Genomic DNA, 17,800 nt, shown 5'->3' on the forward strand with positions numbered 1-17,800 from the left:
AGCTTTCCCAAAAAAAAAAAAAAAAAAAAAATATTCGAATTTATAAGACCTTAGTGAACTTAAGGATCGAACCCCGGTTCGGTCTCTAAACCATTGAATTCGATTTTATGAACTTAAATTCACATTTGAATCATTACATAATTAATAAAACGTGGTTTCCAGGAATTCTGGCCGGTCAATGGCAATAGGCTTGCTCCCTATTACAAGGGAGATAAACATAGCTGGCGAGGAGTAGGTGTACACTTGTACAGTCATGAGCAATATAATGTACCCACTTTAGGACTCTGTCGCACTAACATATTTGACATTTATTGAGACTTACAGTTGAATTTGTGAAAAAAGTTAATGTGACATGGTACCAAAGTGTAAACATATTTAATGCTCGTGACCGTATAATATTATACTATACACCTTTGTCTACACCTACGGGGATACAGGCGTGATGCTATTTAATATCAGAAAGCAAACATCAAAATATCAGAACAATGAGCGTACCTTCTACTTTAGATTTTAACTAATGGTGTTCAAGCTCATAATTGCAGTCATACGTAAATTTCAGTTGGATGTAAGATTCAGGATTTGGCAGGAACCGGTACACCTCCTAAACCCTTTTGTTTTGCCGTTCGAGAGACCTCCGCCAGGTCTTGATTTGCCTTGGCTTACCTGGAAGTGTCTAAGTATCTCTAAATAGACTTCGGACTCAGGTGGGCCGAAGTAAGGACAGTTTGATCGGGTGGCGTTACTCGGATGGCTCGGACTTAAAGTGCAAGTGCGGCACTGTTCTCCAAACGATGGGTCACCTTTCATCGTGTCCTGTGTGCTCTGTGTGCATGCAGGAGGATCTGATGAGCGCTGCAGATAGCGCCATACTTTTTGCCAAGTTTTGGGCCGGTACTGTTTAGTTTGCCATCAACACGATAAGAAGAAGTGTACACAAGAAACCATGTTCTTTAAAAATGAGCCGTAATAGTAATGTTATACGGAAGAAAGCTTATTTTCTATCGCTTGCTGTGTCTAATTGGCCTCCACATTTTATAACTTCATCCAGTTTACACCAAACGATATTCAACAAACAAAATAGTATTTTATGCAACAGTTGTATAAGAAGGGTCAAAAAATGCGAGTGGCGTGAGTTGCGATGTGAGCCTTGGCGAACATCGCAATAAGAGACGCCACGAGCATTTTTTGACCTAGTTATACAACGTTGCATACAATACTTTTTCTACGACGACGTAATTTTAAATGAAACAAAAATTATACAAAGAAAAATTTTATTTATAAAAATTATTTTCCAACGCGCGGGAAAATGGCGGCAAATGTATACTTTTTTTATAGTATATCTATGGCACCAAACAAAGTAAAGGTGCCAGTTTCCAGGTCAAAAAAAAAAAACAACAACAATGCTTTTTTGGCGACATTATAGTACAGTTACACTTTGTAAACAATGCTTTTATAGGCCATAGAGCGTACACTTTTTCAAAGAGTTTAATTATGTATGTACTTATATTAGACTTTTTGGTTATTTAAATGCCAGATTAAAGTAGAGGAGTAGAAAAATAATATAATCTACAAATGAAAGTTAATTTTTGGATATGACGGGTGGTACTGCATAATAATCTTCATCGTACTTATGATTATATTTTTTACACACACATGTATACAGGATGTTAGTGGCAATCTAATGACAACTTTGAGGGATGATTGAGACTATGATTCTGGGTTGATATCAAGTGGAGTTTTCCGTCGCAAAAGTATGGAACTGAAAAAAATTTAAAAGAACACAAACATTTTTATGAATTTTCCGACTGAAAATTTGATATCAACTCAGAATCATGGTCTGAACCATCTCCCTCAGTATTCGTTACGGTGTCAATAACACCCATACCATAATAAGACTTGTAAGGGGTGTTAGTGACATCGCAACGAAATGTGAGAGGGATGATTCAGCGAATTTTTCATCGAAAAAGTATAGAATTAAAAATAACTTTAAATAATCATGACTTTTGCGACGGAAAATTGCACTTGATATTTACTCTTTATGGTCTGAATCATCCCCCTCAGTATTCGTTACGATGTCACTAACACCCTGTATGCATATACCCTAACGGAAAATAGGCGTGTAAGTATACACTTAAGATCAGACACCACGCAGCATCGACCACGCAGGAAGGTATGTGGGTAGACAGAACCCACGGAATTCCACTTACTACGACCCTAACACACGACTTTTGCTTTTTCCACTCTCATCAATGTCTTCATGCATGCTCGCCGGTTTAGAGTACTCTTGACATAGTCTTTCCTTAAAAATATGGATCAGTAGGCTCTGCACGGTAACCGCTCTGCGCGCGGCGCGAATTATATACAGGCCTTCGACCAATAGCCGTTTGACGTCCATCTACGTAGATAGCATTCGTATCGTTTATTGGTCGAAGCGCTCAATATAAATCGCGGCGCGGTTGTCATGCAGACCCGGCTGATTGCGGTATGTATGCTTCGGGCCAAGTACGTGAAACATGTACGAATATTAACGCATATTTATGAAACACGACGTTCGTGGCTCACCCAAAAGGGTCCACATAATACCAGGGTCGTGGTTCACACCGTGACTTGTGCTGAATGAGGCCTTTTTATCTCAGGACGTCCACCACCAACTTATGATCATTCTAATGAACATCCTCCTATGATTTTTGTAATTGTTTTGTAAAAAAAAATAAGTGATGTTATTGTCTTGTCTTTGTGTGTGAGGCGTCCTTTTATAATAATCAATTTCTATTATATTCTATTCTATAAACAAAAAAGGTATGTAGTTACGCTTAGGCCTTCCTTTTCCAATTTTTGATATTTTTTGGAATTATGATTATGATTTTTTGTGTGTTTTTTCTGTAGATACTATGGCTGATCTTACTTATTTATTTATTTATTTATTTATTTACCTTGCATTAAATCCTGTCTTGTACGTATAATGCTTGAATATCTTTCGCGATCAATGTTTCAGCATTCTTGTACCTAAGCTCCACTTAAGCTCCATTACACGTCTTCATCCGAAGTGTAGCAAACGTTATTACTCAAAGTAAAGTATTCCGTTTGTGATCACGAAGTTGATATAAGTAGGTCCTTTTACTCGTACCCTTCAATGCATAAAGGAATTGCATCATTAAACTATTGAGACTTTGAGAGTTCCTAGACGACTTTAAGAAGCTGATCAGCTAAAGGTAATATGTCGAATTTCTTGTTTTTGAGTACACAAAACTTTGATCTTGGAACGCATTGGACCAAATATTTCTGAACGTCGGGACCGCCTAGTATCGCATATCTTAATGAAATATATTATGCAGAAAATTATGCGAATTTTGTGGTTACTTAAAAACTTTGAGCTCTTAATCGTATGTCTCATAATGGTTCGACCAGCAATGTTCTAGCCAAACAAATAACAGTCTTACAAAGTGATTTCGATATTGTCCCCATCGGGAATCGAATCCTGACCTGAAAGGTGGTGACCCTAACGCGCTAACCATAACTAGACAATGGAGATTGTTACTACCTATCGCTTTAAGGCAACAAAGCTTGCTGAAATGCGGTTACTTAGTTTATTATGTGATGGCTGTACCTCTGACTACCCCAATTGGGATTATTTGGAATATAATAAGTAACTGCCCGCCCGCGACTTGGTCCGTGATTCCAACTTTTAAAATGACTCCATTTTTAAACCTCCATTTTTAGTATTTTTTAATGGGCTCTTTAAAATTATTTTTAATTCTTTGTTTTAACTATGAAAAATTCTATCTACTTCTTCTTCTTATTGTGTGGGTTGTGAAGTGGAATACCAGCCTCATCAACTTAATTTTAACTCAGAGTAATGAGCTGAATCAGTCATTCGTTACGATGTCACTTACACCCCGTACACGTACGTGCAGCTATTACGACTGTGGGTATTAGTGTCACTGTAACATAAGTATACTGAGGGGGACGGTTCAGATCGCCATTCTGAGTTGACATCAAGTGAAATTTTCCTATTTTGTGAATTATTTCCAGGTTCATACTTTTGCGACGAATAAAATCAGAATCATGGTCTGAATCATCCCTTATAGTTTTTGTTACGAAGTGACTAACACGCTGTATTAAAGATTTGAAGAAAATAGATAAAATCGTTCTCGAATCGTCGTATAAAAGTAGTCTTCAGAAGTCATATTAAGGCTTTTGCGCCGCGCCGCGATGCCGTTGAAATCTTATATTGGTTATGTTTGCGCAGGTTTCCACTAATTGATTCTTTAGCAGATGTCGCCAGGGAGTCGTGGCGGTAACTATGTGGGGCGTAGAGTGGAATTCAATTATTAACACCGACATATTCCTTAGATTTTCCTTATTATGATTTGATTCAATTTCATTAGGCAATGGAGTTAAAAAGTACCTTCTGTACGGTCTACTGTACTGTATGGTCAATAGGTGCGCTTATGAAACGATTGATGAATATCCTATCACTTTAGTCTAACAGAAAGCTCGGTGAGGTGCGGGTACTTACTTCATCTTGCAATGAACCCATCCCTCTAGCTATCCTAATTTGTATAATATAGTCGTGCCCTTTATATTAGTAACTGAGACTAACATTAATATATCAATCGATAAGCGGTATATAAAGCGAAAGTTGATGGTAAGGCTGGCAGAGGCAGATCTAGAAGGACTTAGATTGACCAAATTGGAGATGTCCTTAGAAAAGGTTTAGTACGATTTACTCTGAACCGGCGTGCGTGTATGAAGCGATTGATGAATGTGGAGGAAGCAAGAGAAGTGTGTCAGGATCGAAGCAAATAGAATTCTATAGTCTCTGCTTAACCCGGTGGGAAATAGGCGTGAGTTCATGTATGTATGTATATATCAATCGATATTATATACGTAAACATTATCCTCGTAAGCCCTGGGGTCCTCTGAGAAGGACCAAATAATTGTAGTCATAAAGGCCGAAGGTTTTGAAATAGTTTGTTCTAATAATCAACGAAGGTACTTTTAAAAGTACCAAAACTTTGCCTGTCAATTTAATTCAAACCTTTGCGCCGATTGAGAAAAAAAGTATTTTGTCTATGAACTAGTTCATTCAATTTCGTGAATAGGTGGTTTTAATAAAAAAGAAATATGTATCACTTGTCGTAATTTGTCATTTTATTGGTAAAGATGGCGCGCACACGGCGACGAGGTAAAAAAAAAATCAAGTTAATAATCGAATTTCGTAGTTTTTCATACACATTATTTTCAGAAATCGCAGGTAAGATAATAATCAACAACATGACATACTTATTTTATCAATTTTGTATCGATATCGTTAGCAATATGAAAGCAAACTTTTTTAGTCCTTTGCAAGGGACTTTAGGTGTCATGTCCGGATATTTTTCAAAAAGTTTTTTAAATTGTTATATGTGATTAAATCATACCGATATAGACTGACTTGCTTACGTGATCTTATGATTAAAAAAAACTACCGTCTTCATTTTATTTCCTTTTTCCTTCTAATGATGATCTAAACTGACACCATGAATTAATTTTTTCCTAATAATATAAACCTAATGTACTTCCAGAGGGACTAATCACAAACTACATCATAAAAACTAAAACTCGTTACTTATTTTATATTTAAACATGCATGTATATACACATATTTATGACGTACAAATAGGTATGTATGTTAATGAAAAAATACATAACCCTTTATAATAATAACTAGATGTCGCGTGGTTCGCTCGCAGCAAGCTGCTCGCGTGTCTTGTTTTCCCACCATTTTTTTACCGCGATAGAATTTGACCAAGACTTGAATAGGTCTCGTGAAATCAAAAAAGTTCTAGGTGCTATAGTTTTGCCAGGCCGTAGGGTGACCCCTGATGCGGAGCAGTTTTCCAAGATGACGTTCCGATCACACCCCAATACATCATTTTTACCCCCGAGGCATTTTGAGGAAAAACGAAAAATTTGTATGGCGGCCATCTTGTTTTTCGGCCATTTTGTTTTTTTTTCACCGGCGATAAAATTTGACCAAGATTTAAATAGGTTTCGTGAAATCAAAAATGTTCCAGGTGCAATTGTTTTGCCAGGCCGTAGGGTGTCTCCCTGATGCGGAGCAGATTTCAAAGATCGAGAAGTATTTCCATACTCAACATGATGTTTCGATCACATTCCTTATACATCATTTTTACCCCCGAGGCATTTTCGGGAAAAACAAAAATTTGTATGGCGGCCATCTTGTTTTTCGGCCATTTTGTTTTTTTTTCACTGGCGATAAAATTTGACCAAGACTTTAATAGGCTTCGTGAAAACAAAAAAGTTCCAGGTGCGATAGTTTCACCAGGCCGTAGTGTGTCTCCCTGATGCGGAGCAGTTTTCGAAGATTGAGAACATTTTCCGTATTCGACAAGACACTCCGATTACATTCCCATACACAGTTTTTACCCCCGAGACATTTTCTGAAAAAACAAAATTTTGTATGGCGGCCATCTTGTTTTTCCGCCATTTTGATTTTTTTTCACCGGCAATAAAATTTGACCAAGATTTAAATAGGTTTTGCGAAAAAAAATTTGATCCAGGTGCGATAGTTTTGCCAGACGGTAGGGTGTCTCCCTGATGCGGAGCAGTTTTCCAAGATCTGGAAGTTTTCCCATACTCACTGGGAGGTCCCGATCACACCCCCCATACATCATTTTCACCCCCCGACACTCCTTCTGGGAGAACAACTATGTCAGTCAGTCAGTCAGTCAATAGGTACATGGGTTTGTAGCTATATATAATATAACTAGATGTCGCGTGGTTCGCTCGCAGCAAGCTGCTCGCGTGTCTTGTTTTCCCGCCATTTTTTTACCGCGATAGAATTTGACCAAGACTAAAATAGGTCTCGTGAAATCAAAAAAGTTCTAGGTGCAATAGTTTTGCCAGGCCGTAGGGTGTCTCCCTGATGCGGAGCAGTTTTCCAAGATGACGTTCCGATCACACCCCTATACATCAATTTTAGCTCTGACACATTTTCTGGAAAAACAAAATTTTGTATGGCGGCCATCTTGTTTTTCGGCCATTTTGTTTTTTTTTCACTGGCGATTAAATTTGACTAAGATTTAAATAGGTTTCTTGAAAACAAAAAAGTTCCAGATGCGATAATTTCGCCAGGCCGTAGGGTGTATCCCTGATGCGGAGCAATTTTCGAAAACCTGGAAGTATACCCGTACTCTACATGACGTTCCGATCAAAACCCTTATACATAATTTTTATCCCAGAGGCAATTTCAGGAAAAACTAAAAATTTGTATGGCGGCCATCTTGTTTTTCCGCCATTTTGATTTTTTTTCACCCACAGTAGAATTTGACCAAGATTTAAATAGGTTTCGTGAAAAAAAATATTGTTCCAGGTGCGATAGTTTTGCCAGGCCTTAGGGTGTCTCCCTGATGCGGAGCAGTTTTCGAAAACCTGGAAGTATACCCGTACTCTACATGACGTTCCGATCAAAACCCTCATACATAATTTTTATCCCCGAGGCATTTTAAGGAAAAACTAAAAATTTGTATGGCGGCCATCTTGTTTTTCCGCCATTTTGATTTTTTTTCACTCACGATAGAATTTGATTAAGATTTAAATAGGTTCTGTGAAAAAATAATCGTTCCAGGTGCGATAGTTTTGCCAGGCCGTAGGGTGTCTCCCTGATGCGGAGCAGATTTGAAGAAAGAGAAGTGTCTCCATACTCAACAAGACACTCCGATTACACTCCCATACACAATTTTTACCCTTGAGACATTTTCCGGAAAAACTAAATTTTGTATGGCGGCCATCTTGTTTTTCCGCCATTTTGATTTTTTTTCACCCACAATAGAATTTGACCAAGATTTAAATAGGTTTTGCGAAAAAAAAAATGATCCAGGTATAATAGTCGCGCCAGACTGTAGAGCGTCTCCCTGATGAGGAGCAGTTTTCCAAGATTTGGGATTTTTCCCATACTCACCGGGAGGTCCCGATCACACCCCCCATACATCATTTTGACCCCCCGACGCTCCTTCTGGGAGAACAATTATGTCAGTGAGTCAGTCAGTCAGTCAGTCAGTCAGTCAGTGGGTCTCCAGCTATATATAATATAATATTTTTCAAATTTTACTAAAAGTAGTGACTCAAACCGGGAGTCCTTCTGGAAGAACTAAAAAAAAACGTATTTTTTTCAAAAATGTCTTCTATTCATCCTTACATAGGTCTCCACTTAATTTGAACCCGATCGGATAACTCTAACACTTTAAAATTTGTACTTGAAGTGCTCGGCCTTTACGACTACAAAAATTTGGTCCTTTTCAAGGTACCACCGTCGTTTATTACTTCGAAATCGTAATTATGCTTCGGCGCTACGAGGTTAAAGTAGGTAGAATTACTGACAACACCTAATCATAAAAGACATGCTTTAGCACCACCGAATAATTATACGACTGCACTTCTGGTGCGGTTCAATTGCTGAATTCAAAGATGCATGTTTTAACTAGATAAGACTCTTAAAAATTATACTTAGTGCATTAAAATATTTTAAATTTGCATATACAGCATAATTATAAATCGGCATATTAATTGAAATTTCTATAAATAAATGCAGCATAATATACAGGGCGTTAGTGACATCGTAACAAATACTGAGGAGAATGAATCAGACCATGTTTCCGAGTTGATATCAAGTGGAATTTTCAGTCTGAATATTCATGAAAATGTTTGTTTTTCAGTTCCATACTTTTGCGACGGAAAATTTCACTTGATATCAACTCAAAATCATGGCCTCAATCGCCCTTCAAAGTATTATTTACGATGTCACTAACAACCTCTGTATACACATTGTCTCCCTATCTAATATTGAGCAAAGGTTTCCTTACGTTTCCACATTTTTCATCTACATAAAGTTCGGTTTGTATTATGTTTTATCTCCTATTATGGTAAAAATACAAATTCTAAGCATTATTATTATAAGTCTTGCAAAAAATTGAAACTTAAACGGTTCGACCGATTTTGATAACTAAGTTGTTTGATTCTTTGTGATTCAGGGATAAGTTGTACCAAAAGGTTCGCTCTTGGAACTCATTTAATAAAATAACCGTGAATCAACTCCATGGCCAAGTGTTTTACAGTTGTTCACAAATACACTTCTAGTATAGCTCTTCTAGTATCTAACATAAAATTCATTGTCCGCTTCATCAGACTAATGTCAGCCCCATCAGCGTAGCAATGAATAAAGTACGACGTATACTTGCGCACGAGTTCAGTCTGACATGTCCTTTGTGATTCTGTTCATTAGCGCGGACATTTCAGACAATCGCACCACCATATTATACAGTCTCATGCACATATACAGGTGTTAGTGACATGGTAACGAAAATTGAGGGGGATGATTCAGACCATGATTCGGAGTTAATATCAAGTGGAATTTCCTGTCGGAAAATTCAAGAAAGTTTTAGTGATTTTTTATTTCTTTTTTAGTTCCATACTTGCGATTGCGATGGAAATTTCCAGTTGATATCAACTCAGAATCATGATCTGAATCATCCCTCAAAGTTTTTGTTACAATGTCTTTAACACTCCGTATACAATAACAAGATTTTCACTGTCAACATCGGAATATTGCGTGCAGATAATCAGTGCATAATAATTATCTATGGCTGCTTATTATGTAGTCTATTCGTATTTCATAATGGTAATCAGTTCTTAGATAGCTATGAGGTATATCAATTATAACGTTCACGGAAGAATATTATTTCCTTACTAGTTACTTTCACTGAGGAGTAACGTTACATAAGATAATCTCACTAGTATTTATAATCAGCCACATAATAAATGCCTATTCACACTTATTTTGAAGGTTCCATGTTGGTAGTGCCTTACTACTTTTCCTAAAAATACTTTACGGATTAATAAATACGTACTTTAATCGACAATTTGGGAGTTCCCTAGGTTAACCCTTTCGCGGACAGAGACCATGGGCCATTGGTGGTTCATAACAGGTAGTATGACACCTTGGAATCGGAACGTCCATGTTCTATCCTTGAAAGTGTTAAAGATAAATTTGAAATTCCAATTACCAAATAAAGACAGATCTAAAGGTGACAAAAAGCATTTTATTCTTTCTATTTAACTTATATTTATGTTAATAAAGAAAAATGAAATAATAAGTAGGACATTTTGTCACATTTTTCTATGATGTCACAGGTTGCTTTTTCATACAAATTCCACAGTTATTTCGTGTTTTGCCGTTTAGTAAAAAGTAACGCTGTGTTATTGTATTATCAGTTTACCAACCCACCACTACAAGGATATCATCACTTTAGACAATGCAGGACCAAAAAATATAAAAATAGTGAATTTTTATGCTTTTAACATTTTATATCGACAATGAAGCTAATTGCTGTAGTCATCGTTTAATTTTATTTTAAGGTTTACCTGTCACTTCCTTATCAGACGAAAAAGGTAGGAACGGATAATCGACAGGCATATTTATGGAACATACGTCAATTTTAGACAGAAATCTAAAAGAATTCTCTAAAAATTCTACATTGGCCAATAACCCGATAGAATTAAGTTGACAGCTCACGTTAAACCGGTTCCATAACAGCGAGATACCTATTTGACTCGCCCGGCTGTCAATCGATCGTCCCTTTCCTATTAGGCGGATAAGAAAATGACAGGTATAACTTAAAACAAAATTAGGAGGCATCTGCAGGAATTAGGCCCAATGAAAATAGTTGCGGAATTCGAATAAACATGATAGGCTATAGGAATAACTAATTGAGTATGTAGGTATAACTTGTTTGCTAAGTTATTGTAACAGTAGGTAGCTAGTCTGTATTCAGTTGTATATTAGCGATTATAGCCATACGTTGTGTAAAGTGGAAAACATACTTTTTATTTTGTGACATTGTGTTAATAACAATATGAATTTCTTTATCTTGGCTGTGTAAATAATACTGGTAAAGGCGTGTTAAAATGTTGAATTATTTATATACTGAAATAACAATATAAATTAAGTGCTCGGCGACACTACTATCTCTGTGTGCACTGAGCTAAGTCTTATTATTTTTTAAATACTGATAGTCATCACTCACTAGTAAGTATCCGTTCACATTTACGTATCTTAAGTTGGCATAAGAAAAACTGATAAAAGTAAAAATTAAAAGTGAAAAAGTGACATTAAAAGTGATAAAACAAATAGGTAATAGAAACAAATTCAAAGCAGACGATGTTGGTGAAATGGACATGGCTGTTGCTGATGTTGTCGACGACGATGGCAAAGATGGTGTCAGGAGACATGTGGACCCTACTTCGAACGCCTATCATACAAACACAGTCCGGTGAGCTCCGTGGTGCAGTGTCATATGGTCTTTCTGGGAGATACTACTCCTACTACGGGATCCCATATGCTTTGGTGAAGAAAAGGTTTCAGGTGAGATTAAAAAAATATTTTTTTTAAACGACTTTGATGATGTTATCAATTCGACCCTCACGTACTTATGTATAAAATATTGATGAAATTGTCACACACATATATATATATATATATATATATATATAGACTTATGATGACCAAATTGGAGATGTCCTTAGAAAAGGTTCAATACGATCTACTCTGAACCGGCGTGCGTGTATGAAGCGATTGATGAATGTGGAGGAAGCAAGAGAAGTGTGTCAGGATCGAAGCAAATGGAATTCTATAGTCTCTGCTTACCCCGGTGGGAAATAGGCGTGAGTTTATGTATGTATGTATGTTTATATATGTATGTTTGTCTATGCATTTCTCAGAAACTACAAATAGTGTGGCAATATTTCTTTTTTTTTGGTTTAAGTATAGTCCAACTCAGGAAATAGTAGTTTTTTTATCTATATTGGTTCAGAAATCTTCAAATTATAGTCAAAATACTGTTAAAAATGAAGACGTACTTAATGCTGATATTATTAGAAATGTTACATTTCGGCCATCCTAATAGAGGCTTAGAGGTCATTTAAGAGTGTAATTAAGTAAGTACCTTTAGCAATAGTTTTAGTTTAAGTAGAATATTAGAAAATGTTCAAGCGTGTGTCGGACATACATTAAAAATTATAAAGCCTGTTGTATCCGAGTGTTTTAATAACGTAGGATTTTCATAATGAATCAGGTTACGAAGTAATATTTTTAGTGTTACCTACTCGAACATAAACTAACAAAAAGTAAAAATAAAAATGTTATAAGTATTTAAAAAAATAAAAATAAACTTTATTCCAAATCTGTCTAATAAGAACTAAGAAATAAAATTTTATTGGAATCGCACTGTCATAGGTAAAGTAATCACAGGGAGCTTTTGCACGGTTTGCTGGTAACGAAGGTTGCTGGTTGCGCTGACTACAGAATTAAGATTCTAACATTGTGTTCAACGGAATATTATTTTTTATTTTTATTTGGAACCGGTTTACTTAAAAAAAAAAAACTTTTTTTCTATCTAACTTATTGAAAGTCATGTTTCCATGATATAAATTTGTATTATTTCAGGCTGCTGTACCCGTGACGAAATGGCAAGGTGTCTTCGAAGCTACCAAACGCGGCATCGAATGTATGCAACGTGAATGGTTCAACATTTTACCTACACATGGAACCAATGTTATAGGGCAGGAAGATTGTCTAATTTTAAATGTTTACACACCATTCAAAGCTAATGAATTAACTGAGCCACTTCCAGTAATGGTTTTTATACACGGAGGGGGGTTCAGAGAGGGTTCTTCCATGCCGAACTTATACGGACCAGAATATTTAATAAACAAAGACGTAATTCTCGTAACTATTAACTATAGAGTTGAAGTACTAGGATTTTTATGTTTGGGTATAGAAGATGCACCCGGCAATGCTGGTCTTAAAGATCAAGCTGAAGCTCTTAAATGGGTTAAGAAAAATATAAGAGCATTTGGTGGAGACCCTGATAATGTCACTATCTTTGGAGAGAGTGCTGGGTCTGCTTCTGTTATGTACCACCTGCTATCTCCAATGTCAAAAGGACTTTTCAAGAGAGGAATCATGGAAAGTGGATCACCAATAGCATTCTGGAGTTTACAGTTTGAGCCACTTAAAATTGCAAGTCAATTAGCAAAAGAAATGGGTTTCGAAACTAAAGATCCTCAAGAGTTGTACGAAATATTCATTAGCAAAAGCGCTGAAGAATTGTTAAAAACGCGAGTTCCTAGGCCTAAAAGTACTTTAGTGCAGGCAGAAAACATATTTGTACCTTGCATTGAGAAGACAATACCTAACGTGGAACCCTTTATTACTGAAGCACCTTACAATATCATATCTGAAGGTCGATATTCAAATGTTCCATTGATAATAGGGTACAATAGTGTAGAAGGATATTACTTCGCCGGAAAAGAAAACGATACAACTGTAGCAAATATGAACTTTTATGCATCATTACCTAGAGATTTAGAATTTCCATCAGAAGATGAGGCTATAAAAACTGCTAAAATACTGAAACAGCTATATATGGGTGACCAAAAGATTTCTAAAGCTACATTAGTAGATTATGAAGGAGAATCGGGAATAAGTTATCCTGTGATAGCTACTATAGACCTTTTATTGAAGACAAGTGATGAACCAATATACTCGTACAAGTTTTCTATAAGTGGTCTGTTAAATCTTCAGAAATTCAGATCGGGATTTCCATTGTCTCCTGGAGCAGCACATGTAGATGATCTTTTTTATATTTTCAAGCCAAAACTAACCACTCCTATTGGAGTTTTTGAAAATGATGCAATTGAGAAAATGACTACTATGTGGACGAATTTTGCGAAATATGGGTGAGTTACTGTTGTCCTTATAATATTTATTCAAGTATTTACACCAAAATCAAAATTAGAATCTCCAATAAGTGTAATTAGCTTTAACATAAATATTTAAATTTTCATTAAACAACAAATTAACTCCACAAAAAGTTAAAGAGAACTTTTCCTTAAAGACGTTTTATTTCACGATTTAGATGAGTCAGTTAAAAATAAAATTGTTTCTTGATGGAAACAACTTTGTTGTTTTGGGATTCTTTGCTGGTTGAACATAATTACGTTGGTTGAAAAAAAAATAATTATTTCAAATTTTTATTTTTAAACTTTTTGCAAATTCGATAAACTTAAATCCGCTTTAATAGGTTCGCCCCTTATTGCATGGAACTTAAACATAACTGGCGAGGATTGGGTGTTATGCTATGCACCCTGCCTAGGGGAAAACAGGATATGTTTGTTAAATCCGCGCATTATCTTAGCAACAATCATGGCAGCTTCGATGGAATAAATATCTGCTACATTCATCGAAAAATCAATGTCACAATAGATATCATGTGTCCATAACTCATGTAAGAGGGCTTTGGTGAGACAATACTTATCAACCCTGACACGGTTGGTTGGTGGACTGGTTATCGACGTGACAACCTATGCGAGAAGTTGTACTTATGTTACACTCATCTCCCATTATCCCGTTTTTCACAGGGTCCGCTTACCTAACCTGAAGATTTGTCAGGTCCAGTTATTACAGAAGCGACTGCCTGTCTTACCTTCCAACCCGTGAAGGGAAAACCAGCCCAATAGAGATTAGGTCACATACCTCCAAAAATACATTTCTCGGGAATGTGGGTATTTACGTTTCACTAACCTTTTTATTTCAGAAATCCGACACCGGAATTAACATCGCTTCTCCCTCTCAAATGGCGATCCACTGATAAGGAAGATCCCCGTGTCTTCATTATTGACAGATTTTTTTCTACGGAACCTCTTTGGAACTCCGAAAAATTTGCATTTTGGAACGAAACTTACTCGAAGTATAGGCGAACACAATAGATATTATGTTTGTATTTTGTTGTGGAGCAGCGTAGTGGAGTATGCTCCATACCCCCTCCGGTTGATTGAAGGGAGATCTTTGCCCAGCGCTTTGTCTTTAGTTATTTTATTTCTGATAAAGATGAAGGACACTGTTATTTTATTGACATAATTTTTTAATAGCATTTTATAGCCAGAAAATTACATTATAAATGTTTTGATGGTTATAATATACTTAAGTGAGTCTTACTATTATACCTAAAGAATTATTTTTATTATCTTTAGTAAAATATATTTTTCTTCTTTTAGCTTATTTTGTGTGTTTAGTGTTTTGTAAGAATAATATTTTTATGAAATAAATGCATTTATTCAGATACCTAAATATTCTGTGATGGGTTTTTTGTGTGGCACTGGGCCCGCGTGGTGGTTTAAGGCCCGGTCTCCCATTCCATCCATAGGGAGGGCCCGTGGTCCAGCAGTGGGGATGTTAATGGGCTGGTCATGATGACGATGATGTGTTTTTCAACCAACAGTAGTATTAACGAGCGAAATGAAAGATGACCAACTCAGTATTAATGTATAATAAAGAGTAAAAGATCACAAAAATATAATAATATGTATAAAAAAACCTAACTTACACCCCCGTTGCTAAGCGCCATACAATCAACAATACCTAGGCAACGGGGGTTGCCAGATCTGACGCCAACATCTCTCCCCCCTGGTAAGAACCGAAGGTCTTACCAAGCTATGGCGTCAAATCCAGCTTAGCCAGTTTGCGCGCAGGTCGCCTAAGGACCCCTGCGCTGGTTCTTACTTCCGCTACTCGGCTGCTTCATTCTTAGCGATGTCCGCGAGCCGTTGCTTGCGAACTGCTTCAGCAGCTTTGACGCGAGCGACCGTTGAGGCGCTCGACGCGGACGAGTTCGAGTGTGTTTTACTCGCTTTGCTACCCCCCAACACTTTATTAGTTTGCGATCTCGTCATCATTTTCGTAAGAAACTTACGATATGAAAATATTTAGAATTTAGAAAAGAAACTGGTTTATAATTAAATTGACTCGAAGGACCACGATATTAGCGAGCGAAATGAAAGATGACCAACTCAGTATTAATGTATAATAAAGAGTAAAAGATCACAAAAATATAATGATATAAAAAAACCTAACTTACACCCCCGTTGCTAAGCGCCATACAATCAACAGTACCTAGGCAACGGGGGTTGCCAGATCTGACGCCAACAAGTAGTGAGTCCTTTCATATTAATATTCATAATTTGTACTTAAGCAAATCTTCAAATTCAAACAAATTTATTTAAATTTGTCAAACATGTTAATGTCACATGGTTCTGAATTGTATACAATTGTGCTAATTCTTTTAACACCATTTTATTTTAAGTTATATCTGTCATTTTTATGCGTCGAAAAGGAAATGGACGGACGATTCTCATCTGTTAATTTTAGCACACGTCAAACAGATTACAGAACAGCGAGATAACTATTCCATTCGCCCGGGATATTCATTTGTTCACTCATTCCTTTTAAAATTAACAGCTGTCAATCATCCGTCCCTTTCCGTGGATAAGAAAATGACAGGTACAGCTCAAAAAAAAAATAAATGGTGTCTACATTATTACCACCAATGACAAGCTAAACTCGTAATGTGTAGAATACAATATCGTAAGGAAGTCGCTTCCTCAGATCTTCGTCACAATTTATTGTTATTTGAGAAATATAATTTTATGTAACATAAAATTCGCTGCAAGACAAATGTGATGCACAACAGCAGCCATACTTCATATGCACTTAAATTTCTACTTCCTTAGTGCGCTTACAGATACGGTCGGCCGACACGCCAGCGAGCGTCTCGTCGACACTGTGCGACGACATCGTTGGCCTGTAAGCGCCTTTAGAACAAAGTCGAATTGAGATTTAGTCTGTTCATGAAACTAGTGTTTTCCAATTATATTATCTCTCTTGTTGGGAATGTCATGAGAATGGGAGTGTCAACCTAGAGAACTACTGAAGGGAGGGAATGGAAGGGATTTGCAAGTTATTTTTTGTTATCGTGACTTGCTGTAGATTTGCCGTTTATGGCATTAACTACTTGGCCGTACGAATTACAAAGGGGAAGGTAAAACCAGTAATATAGTAATATTTATTTATTTAATGAATCACTTACAGCTATGTACATTATAACATTTAGTGAAGACAATTTAACAAAGTAAAACTGTACTAATGTGTAAGCCAATTACAAGTGAACACAACATTCATCATAAAAAACAACTTCTCAGCAGCTAAAATCTCACTATTTATAACAGTAATATATCGTAATTATTTCACTAGTTGGTACAAAAAACAAATAAACTATACTATTATAATTATATAATTATTTTTTATGTTTTAGCTAACCATAAGCCATAAACAGCCTATACACGTCCCACTGCTGGGCACAGGCCTCCCCTCAATCAACCGGAGGGATGTTTTAGTTAACGACTGTTTTTTAATAATTCTCAATAGCAAAATTTCTTCAAATGAAACAGGGTACAGTCTCTAGTTTAGAAAATATAATACATCTCAAATGCGAAACAATGCGTCAGGTTTATGACTGCTCTCATAACTTGGAATGCACTCGCAACTTGTATACAGCCAGTCGTATACACACACACACTACACACACTACACGCTACACTTTCAGTTCATCAGAGCTGGGAAGTTCGTTTATGACTTCCATTTTCCAGCCACATCTGAAAGTTAACATTATGAAACATTTTTCATAATATGCATTAGAAGTTACCAGTAGTTTTTCTTCTTCACTCATGCCAAAGTTTTACACTTAAAAGTCCGTAGTAGCTCATATTTATTTTTTCGTTTGTATAAGTATATTGTCGCATTTTCTTTGAGCTTCCGTGCCTTCGTTATCAAGATTGTCATAAGATGGAAACAAGGGCTGTGAAGGATTTGGAAAACTGTAACAGTCAATCTATAGATAATAAC

General features: G+C 36.4%; 1 protein-coding gene across 2 annotated transcripts; it reads left to right on the forward strand.

Annotated features, from left to right (window-relative positions):
* Positions 1-10,910: 10,910 nt before the first annotated feature.
* Positions 10,911-15,104, forward strand: LOC126373118 (esterase FE4-like). 2 transcript variants are annotated; one of them, XM_050019126.1, is made up of 4 exons: positions 10,911-11,089; positions 11,195-11,425; positions 12,506-13,800; positions 14,658-15,104. In XM_050019126.1, exons 2-4 carry the CDS (start codon positions 11,222-11,224, stop codon positions 14,827-14,829), a joined length of 1,671 nt encoding a protein of 556 aa, XP_049875083.1. In that variant the 5' UTR covers positions 10,911-11,089; positions 11,195-11,221; the 3' UTR covers positions 14,830-15,104. The 2 variants fall into 2 exon arrangements, with proteins under 2 accessions (XP_049875083.1, XP_049875084.1); XM_050019127.1 differs by having other exon boundaries at positions 11,219-11,425.
* Positions 15,105-17,800: the final 2,696 nt, after the last annotated feature.

Source organism: Pectinophora gossypiella, chromosome 15 (assembly GCF_024362695.1).
Source record: "Pectinophora gossypiella chromosome 15, ilPecGoss1.1, whole genome shotgun sequence".
Classification (NCBI taxonomy): Eukaryota; Metazoa; Arthropoda; class Insecta; order Lepidoptera; family Gelechiidae; genus Pectinophora; species Pectinophora gossypiella.